The 10037-nt window shown below is 36.9% G+C and overlaps 1 protein-coding gene across 2 annotated transcripts in view; it reads right to left on the bottom strand.

Annotated features, from left to right (window-relative positions):
- Positions 1-4111: 4111 nt before the first annotated feature.
- The window catches only part of CREBRF (CREB3 regulatory factor), a 58229-nt gene continuing 52303 nt past the window's right edge, over positions 4112-10037 (bottom strand). For both annotated transcript variants that reach the window (XM_055325239.1, XM_055325240.1), the window contains exon 9: positions 4112-9777. In XM_055325239.1, the coding sequence (XP_055181214.1) occupies positions 9662-9777 (116 nt within the window). In that variant the 3' untranslated portion in view covers positions 4112-9661. The remainder of the gene's footprint in view (positions 9778-10037) is intronic.

Below are 10037 nucleotides of genomic sequence, written 5' to 3'. Positions count from 1 at the left end.
AGAATGCTTTCCCCCTCTTGCTGCCACCCCATGTGCTTCTGTTCACATCAGCAAGCATGAATTGTTAAGACCTGAATGCCTAGCTGTGTTTTTCTCTTAATCCTTCAACCAGACTTGAAATAGGTAATACCCCAGTTTTACAGATCAGTAGATGGACCAAGAGTAGATCAAAGCGAAACATACCAAAACTGAGCGTCCCTGCCCCAAAGTTACACAACTTGAAAGTGGCAGACCCTTCACTAAAAGCCACGTCTTCCCTCAAAAACCAAATATGGCCCCTTGGGTATAGTGTCGTACACAGGGGGCTATGTGCTTGCCTATCTGTGTTTCTCCACTGCTCCACACACCATCCATTAAGGCGTTCATCACCCCACTGCACCTAATAGGCAATGTATTGCAGGCCTTAGAGTCAACCCTGCTTGAATCCTGCTGGACGACCCACTTCACAGCTCTGCCTCTCAGAATTCTGAGGCTAACTGGTAGAGTCACAGAGTTGGAGGATTAAATGAGGTAGTACATGAAAAGCACCAAGCACAGTGTAGTCATGTGGCATGTGTTTAAGAATTCAATGTGCATTAGCTGCTATGACATTACTCACATTTTTTGGAGCACTTCCTATGTGCCAGGCACTTTGTACTAAGTTCTTAATGTGTGTCATCTAATTTAACTCTCATAACAACCCTATGAGGTAGAATTATCCATTTTATACATGAAGAAATAGGCACAGGATGACTTGCGCAGTGCAAAATGGAAGTGCTAGTCAAAGGATATGTGCATTTTATTTTTATTTTTTTTAAAGATTTTATTTATTAATGAGAGACACAGGCAGAGGGAGAAGCAGGCTCCATGCAGGGAGCCCAACGTGGTACTCGATCCCGGGACTCCAGGATCATGCCCTGGGCCGAAGGCAGGCGCCAAACCGCTGAGCCACCCGGGATTCCCGGATATGTGCATTTTATTTTATTTTTTTGATATGTGCATTTAAAATTTAGATACGTATTACCAAATTGCTCTTCAGAGAGGTTATATCAATTTACACTCCCACAACAATGTGCTACGAATGCCTGCTTTCCCACGGCCTTGCTAACATGGTGTGTTAAATACTAGGATTTTTGCCAATTTTTAAAAAAACTTTTCTTTTTGTGTGAGAGAGTGCACATGAGCAGGGGGAGGGGCAGAGGGAGAAGCCAACTCCCCACTGAGCAGGGTGCCCTATCCTGGGCACAATCCCAGGACCCTAAAATCATGACCTGAGCCGACGCTTAACTGACTGAGCCACTCAGGTGCCCCTTTGCCAATTTGACTGAGTAAAAAATACCATTCTTTAATTCACTTTTCTCTTACATGAATGAAATTGAGTGCTATTTGTATTTACTTTGCTCATTTCTCTATCAGGCAGTTGTTCTTTTTCATACCAGCTTCCAGGAGCTCTTTATATTTTAGGAGGATTAGCCTTTAGAGATGAGCTTTTTATGTAGTCTATAGAATTTGACTTGGCTTATGATGGTTTTGGCCTTAAAGAAGTTTTTGAATTTTTTGTTTCACATAGAATTTATCAGTCTTCAATTATGACTCCTGGATTTAGGATCCAAGTTAGAAAGGCCTCCTCACCCCCACCCCACAGGTTTTAAATGAATTGCTCCCATTTCTGTCATTTGTTCATTTACACATTTTGAGATATATATATATATTGGCTTATGGTATGAGATACAGAGCCAACGTTCCTTTCTCTAGAGAGTTTCCCAGTTGTTCCAACACTGTTTTCTGAAGAATCCATGTTTTTCTCACTGGTTCTGGATGCTACATTTACCATAATTCTTATGTTCGAATCTATTTCTAGACCTTCTGTTCTATTGTCCTATTTACACACCAAAATGACAATTTTATAGTTTATGTGTTTTAATGTGTTTCAATTAAATGCCCAATCTTTTTCTCCTCCGCTATTATATTTTTCCCCTAGAAACCTTAAGTATTTTGTTTTTTAACCTTATTGGTATGTTTTGAGATAGTATTAAATTTTTAATTTTAAGGGCTGACAGCATCATGTTGCTCGCTGCTCAAGTTCAAGAACTTGGGTCTTTCTTTCCAGTTGTTCAAGTCTTCTGTGTCCTTCATGTTAAAGTTTTCTTTATCTAGACCCTGTACATTTTTAAGTTCATTCCTGGTGATGTTTTAAGATTAAAATATTTTAAGGAAACTGACATTTTTCAGGTCACTGAAAAGTTTTGGATCCTCAGCAGCTCTCTATTTAGGACACATGACCTCGGCCCCTTTCACATCTGGCTTCTTGCTGGAAATTCCTATGCAACTGACAGTCTCGTCTCCATAAGGCAATTAAGAAAACATAGCTCCCTTTTTTTTCTCCACCCTCCAACATGCTCCCTTCTAACAGAGACCCAATTTTAAGCCCTAAACTAGAGGCCATCTTTGAAGGATAGATGTACAATGTGGTGACCCACACTCTGAATCACTGACTCCTGCCAATGTTATTTTGCTTCTATCACCTTGACCCACAGGTCCTGAGACTAGCTTTTCATAACTACATCTGGTAGGTTTCAGCTTTAGTTCTGGTTTTCAGATTCTAGTCCCATTACCTCCCTCCTATCAAATATCCATTCAAGTATTGCCTGTGACCTGGCCTGGTCCTTTAAAAGTATAAATTGTCTGAGTGCAAGAGCAGACTGGAGTTTGAATTGGGGCTATAAGTTGGGTCTGAGGTGAGTCCCTTATCTGAGTTTATTCTCTTTTGTAAAATAAACATGACCCCCTACTGCACTGTGCCATTGAGAGCAGAATTAACCTGACAGGAAAGCACCTAGCAGGGATCTAACAAATGCCAGCCACCCTAGCCTTCAAACAACCTTTTCTTATTCTAACCCTTTCAGCTGGGGTATTAAAGTATTTTCCAACTTTGTCTTTCGATCTAAAGAGCTCTTCTGGTTCTGCAATCACTATGAGTGAGGAGGGACAACTGAATGACCCATTTAACTAGGTGCTACCCACAAAATGTTGTTTCCTGAGGACTATACTGACCCGGCTCACTCAGCTCCTTAAAAGTTCCCAGACCACGACAGAGGCTCCTGTGAGGAGTGGTTGGGATGGAGGTCAAGTCCATGAGAGGCCATCTCCACTTTGCTGACAGCCCCAATGTCACTCCAATGAAGCAAAAAGAACTCCTTCGAGAGTCCTGATGTCATGAACACAAGCCTGTTCATTCTTCTCTAGCATACCCTGTGGTATCTGTGTCCTTGAAGTATCTCAGCAATAAGGTACCCAGAATGCTTGGATGGGTCAGTCAGTTAAGCGTCTGCCTTCGGCTCAGGTCATGATCCCGGGGTCCTGGGATCCAGCCATCCACAGTTATCAGGCTCCCTGCTCAGTTGGGGAGTCTGCTTCTCCCTCTCCCTTTGCCCCTCCCCCTGCTCATACTTGCTCTCTCTCTCTCAAATAAATAAGGCCTTAAAAAAAAAAAAAGACTCTGGGCATGCCTGGGTAGCTCAGCAGTTGGGCATCTGCCTTTGGCTCAGGGAGTGATCCTGGGGTCCTTGATCGAGTCTCACATAGGCTCCCTGCAAGGAGCCTGCTTCTCCCTCTGCCTACGTCTCTGCCTCTCTCATGAATAAATAAAATCTTTTAAAAATATAAATAAATAGATAGATAAATAAATAAATAAATAAATAAAAAATCTCTGTGTATATGCCCAGACTATCTCCTAGCTTACTTTGAATTACTAAACATATACAAGTGTTTAAAGTCAGGAGAGACTCAAAACAGTTTCCCTTGCCTGCCCAAAGAATCAAAGGAAAAAATACTTGTAAATGAAACTGTGCTCCAAACTATGAAGAATGCAAATGTTTTCACCAACAAATAATTCTCCATAATAGCTACATTTCACCAGAGTACTGAAAATTAGCCCCAAATGTCCAAAATTTTAGCTCTTTGTGCCCTTCACCAAGAAAGGGGCAGCACAACCCACAGTTCACTGTTGTTTTTAGTCTGGAATTTCTTTGCAGTGGGTTATCTTTGCAGAGGAGCAGATGGTTACCCTTGGAAGTGATAGAAAAGCAACAGAGAAAGGAAGGGTGAAAACATGAGGCAAACAATCCAAAACCTTTTCATATTTTTTTTATTTTAAATTACAAAGGATGTTGCATACACTGATGAATCTGTATCTGACTAGAAGTGCTGAGGGGTTGGAAGGTGACAGAAAACAAAGGCAACATTTGAATTGCCTTTTCTTCTGAAAAGAAAAACTGCACAACTATCAACCAACATTTAATAGAATAATTTTTAAACAGCTCATGCGTCAACAAGATAAAATTCTCTCTAGACAAAAGACAAGACTGAATCCAATAAAAAGTTTCATAGCTCCAGTTGGGGGAATGGGGAAACAAAACTACAGAATATTTATGATAGCATTACAAACAGGATCCTACGCCACTATGCAAAAGAGGTTGCCACATTGTATGAACAAATGCTCTGAATTCTTGCCCTTCCACTCTTCTCTTGTGACTTCTTATGTGCGGTCAGCCCTAATATCACTGTTAATCACAAATGCTAATTATTGGACAAATCCTGGGGAAAGAAAGTAAAAAAAAAAAGCAGGCAGTGGAATACAGTGTCATAAAAATGTGGTGGAAAGGCAGATACAGTACACACATACACATTTCTGTTATTTGGTTCTGAAAAAAACAAAGGGTGAAGGGCAAGACACAGTAATCAGTCCCGCTCCCATCCACCCAGAATTTAATTAACTACACCATTGTGTTTACATTGTTATGAAAGAGGCAAACCTAGTTCACCCAAACTTGGCACACTGAAATACCCAACTCTGATGTTCTTCACTAGTTACCAAGTCTTCAATTCCAAAGTACTATTTGGAAGTAGTTTTAAGGTTCTACTCCCTCACTACTACACTCTAACCTCTCTTTTCTAAAGAAAATGGCAATTTGGCATAATTCAGTTCCTAGGTGTAATTTCTACAATTTTCGGTCAGTTTACTAAGCATGAGGATTATGCTTCAACACATAATCCTGCTTGCCTATGGAAGTGTAAAACTGTCAGTAGTACATTTTCATCATCTTTCCCCAACATGCTTATTCCTTAAAACGAAACAACCATTCCTACAGTTGACATTCATTGTTACATCCCAATGTGTTTGAAATATTAAAAAAACATGGAGTCATCTTCTCATAATGCCCTTATTAAGATTACAAAGATTACAAAAGAATCCACAAGTATTACGGCACTGTGTGAGACTTATTTATCATGATCCGAGGGAAGAACAAGACTGCAATTCTGTGCAAAGTTGTGGAAATGGCCTCAGTTCCATGGGAAATGGTATTCCACAATAGACTTCACTAGAAGGATAATTGAAACCTTTTACTTTAACACTGAAAGCATAATTCAATGCATTCTCAAAATTCAAGTTTCAAGATTTGGAGAGATGCTAACATTCTCTTACATAATTAATTAGAAAATACTTGAACAGAATTGTAGGAAGACTATATAAAGAAAGGGAACATAAGCTTTTGTTAATTCCTGCTGAAGGCAACTTGAATTTGTCTCTTAGAAAGTTAACTAAATCTTAGCAGCTAAAATATTTTTAAATGTATGGAATAAAGAAAAGCACATCCATTCTTGACATTTTGGTGAATAAACTAACAGCTTTATTAATGAAGGCAAACATCAGATAATTGTATGAATATTATATATAAAAAAAGAAATCCAAACTAACAGCATTGTATTTCAAAAGTACTGTACTTCTGTTTCTTTTAAAGAGACTTGTCATCTGTTTTATAAAACAAACAAAACGGGTATTCTTCGCCTAAAAAATTCTGGAAAGATGAAATAGTCAATTTCAAGCTGATGAACTGAACACACCTTTCTTTAAATGCAGACTATTGCTAAGGAGCAAATCAAGTCAAGCATCAGAAAGAAGATGTAGGTCAAATTCATGAAAGTCAGAAACAAGGGATGTAGTGAAATTACTGCTAGTCTTTCCCTCTCATATTTAAAGACCATTCAAAACTGGTCTTTCATACAAATATAAAATAACTATAAAGAGAGGGAATTGGAAACCATACCCATCTGAAATCCTTCATGATGTTTTTATAATTGCTCTGATTCTCTTACCAAAAAGGTCAAAGTGAAAGATTTAGGAAGTGGAAGGGAATGAAGACGTTAAGTTTAAATGTACAAGTAAGGCACAATATAAAGCCACATCATAATCTGTCATGAAGGATATAGGAAAGGACAAGAATCATACATGGTACAGTAGAACAAGCAATCATATTGACTGAAAAAGTGTGGCACCCAATTCAAAACTCAGACAAGATCTTAACAAGAACAACTGGACAGCATGCTTTCATATGGAGACAAACTCTATAAAGAATCCAGTGTATCTGAAATGAGGAAGAACGTTTTTTTGTTTTGTTTTGTTTTTTTAAATCATAGTAGTACTAGAGTCAAAGTTTATAATTGCTTTTGGAACAATGGGTTTATTTGAGGTGAATTCACAATGCCTTTACTTAAAGTAAGATTCTGGACTTCATTATGAGCTATCTGTATACCATGTATGAACACAGAAAACCTTTAGAGAGCTCTTCTCTAATGATCTTCACCCAAAAATACATGCCACAATTTTCAAAAACAGAACATGTACAATTGTTGGGGTTTTTATGTTACCCTTATAAGATTTGTTTGTGTGATACACTAAACGAGTATATTTTAATGACAATAGAGGAAGCAGATTATTACTGGCATTAAAGTACAACCATTTCTAGACGGTTTTAAATGCCACAGAGTCCCCTGGTTAAAATGTAAAGCTGCACAGCTTGCCTATGTCATCTTTATGATAAAGTTAAAACAGCAAGAGGATTTAACTTTCACTCTACATTTTACTGCCAGGTTTTTATTTAGATCAAGTATCGCTGCAGCATTCTGACCAGCCCAGATTTAGCAGCAAATGGCAGGAATCATATAAAATGCAATTTTTTTTAACAAAGTGCTTTTCTAAGATATACATACATATATAAATAGGTACAAAATAAAGTGTCAACATTAAAAAGCTCAACTATTTAAAAGCTTTTAACTATTTAACTTAAGTAGTACATATAAAACACTGAAATGCAAGGATATGGAATCTACTAAACAGATTCAGTCTTTTTTTTTTTTTTTTTTTTTTGAAATGCAAGACCAAAAAATCAAATTCTGGTTTGCAGACAGGAAAAAAGTATCAAAAACCAGAATTCCTAACACAGCAGCTAGAAAGGGGCAATTTTATAAACCTCATCAGCTGAATCTCTATCATGAAGTGATTTTCACCTGATTGCAAAACTGCCACATTTTGGAACATGTTTCATTTTACTAAACACACTCTGTCAAAACTTCATATACTTCCAAGTTATAAGCCTGTGCTTTGACTTCTCCCATCTAAAAAAGAAAAACTTTAAACAATGAGCTTACATTCTTTTAAACCACTAGCTCTGAGCTTATCATCTGTTTAGCATAAATGCACTAACCAGGTACATTTCCATCAAGCACAAGAAAATCTTGTGCATCACAGTTTAGCTAAGGTGTTAAGACAATCCTTGGAGTTTCCTTTTCATGATGTCAAAGAAGCATATAAGCAAACATTGTTCAGTTGTTACTGTGTGTTTTAGAATCAAACTTTATAAGCAATAGCTTCATATGCTATGGCTTACAAATGGGGGCTGGGGGGAGAGGGGATAAAGTAGAAGAAAAGGAAACACACTATAAAGACAAAATATAATTAAGGAATAAATTCTCCAGGGGGTAATGGAGAAACAGTTGGAGAAATAGATACTTTCCCAGCAGCTGAAATTTTTGGTATTTTTTTCTGGCTAGATAGGATCTTTTTTAAAGTATAGTTTTTAAGCCACCAGTTTTCAGAGTTCAAAACACAAGATTTGAGAATCTAACAGTAAGAGAGACAGAATGGAAAGACCTGTGGGGAAGGTTTATAATGCTGCCTTGACACAAGAAATTTCTCATCAAGAGGTAAAGCTGTAACACAGTTAAAACACTGACTAATGAAGCTGTTTTATGTGAGCAAAAAAGAGCACCTAAAAACTAAATGTGTTAATATTTCTCAGTTCTAGAAATTATAGAAGAAGAATAAGTCACATGTAAGTTTGAAGAAGCTAATTTGAAAATACCTGTACAAAAATATAAAAATCTATAAATTGTTTTTGTTTTAAGCTTGTGTTCATCTTTGAAAATATTACATGCACAATAATACATCAATTGGAAAAGTGGCAACTAAAGAATTAGATATTTTTAGCTTTTTTCTTTCTTTACATATATATATATACATAATACAATAAAAATAATCTGTATTTTGGTTGTTTGGTGGAAGTATACTACAATAAGCTAAATAAACTTTTTTAATTTTCAAGGTCAAAAACTATTTCACCAATAGCTTACTAAAATGAAATATATTAAAATTTCCTACAATAAGTGCAGAAATAAAAAGACTTACAGACATCTAAATGGCCACCAACTTATCTACTATGGAAGCGAACTAGAGGAACAGCAAAATAATATTTGTGTGTGTGGATGCTCCTTCTGTAGATAATTGGACCCAAACAGAAATAAAATTCACAGTTCAGTAAGATCCCTAACCCTGACCTTTTCATTTTTCTTTTTTCTCCTTTTTTTTTCATACATTCATACAGTATCATGTAAGCTGTGCAAAACTTTACTTAGACTGGCAGTTTGCCATATCAGTTGCATTTGTCTTTGGTACAAAAAATAAAACAATCGCAATAATGTGCAAGTATTTATCTTCTTCCGGTCAAGTACCGAAATAGGAGTTTTCTAGAGCCATCTTTTTTTTTGTTTGTTTTTTGTTTTGTTTTTTATACAATACACAGACTCTGTGGCATATATCTACATTTCAACATAGTCCTATATACATTCAAAAAATTTGAAAAAGAGTTGGAACAAAAAAAACATTTAAACCCCATAATTTTTCCATCTATATATCCTGTGTTTCCTCATTAGGGTTTTCATCATACAAAATATTACCAGTTTTATAGTTTCCCCAAAATACAAGGCACAAAGAATATGCTTTTTTTCTTACTTGCACAGACATTATATATATATATATTTATATATATACTTATATATACCATATTGAGCTCGGAAAATGAACTTCTAATATGGCACATGGGTGTGAATGCTGGGTTGTGCCATGTACAAGTGAGATTAATGGTTGTGGAAAATCAGAACAAAAGTAGTAACTCTAAAAACAATCTAAACTGTTTAAAAAAATGCTTCCTCAATTTTTTTGTGTGGTTCAGAGCATAAACCTGCCACAATTTGGCATTTATTAATATCTTCGCTCCTCCCAAATGTGTTACTTTAACAGATTTTTGCAATCTGTATCTAAACATTTACTTAAATGTGAGTTTCAATTCTGATGCCAGTAGCAGTTTTAACTATGGTTTATGCTCTGAAAATGCAATAATCAAGTATTTTGGATCATGCTTCACTTATGCTACTTAGTTCTTAAAACAATGTAACCTAATTGTAAATGTTTACATAATGCTAAACTGACATGCAAAACAGAATGAAAATTTACAATGAATAATGTGACAAACACAGACATTTCTGACCAGTGGTCCGATGAGGCTGATTACACTTTCGATGTTGGTATCCTTAGTCCTACAAGGCCTCCAGTGGGATTGCCTTCTGCAGTCTTCTCTAACACTTGGTTAACAAATTCTGAAGTTTGCCCAGCAACTGGGAGACCTGAAGAAAAAGAAACAAGGCACACTTAGGCACAGAAATGGAGAGGGCTTAAAGAGAAGGTGAGGAGTAGGCAGATCTGGGAGTGGGGGGTGCGGGGGGGGGGAACAGACAGACCCCAGCTTGATACTGGTCCCAGCCAAGTGCTCAGCTGCTCGCTACTGCAACCCAGAAATTCATTCTAGCCCCACTAGATTAGAAAGGTCAAACCAAGAATGAAGAATGGTAAATCAATATTTTAAAAGGGGGTAGACGGTAAGTAG

This window comes from Nyctereutes procyonoides, unplaced genomic scaffold, assembly GCF_905146905.1.
Source record: "Nyctereutes procyonoides isolate TBG_1078 unplaced genomic scaffold, NYPRO_anot_genome, whole genome shotgun sequence".
NCBI lineage: Eukaryota > Metazoa > Chordata > Mammalia > Carnivora > Canidae > Nyctereutes > Nyctereutes procyonoides.
The sequence above is the reverse complement of the archived record's forward strand: the minus strand, read 5'-3'. Positions and strand labels throughout refer to the sequence as shown.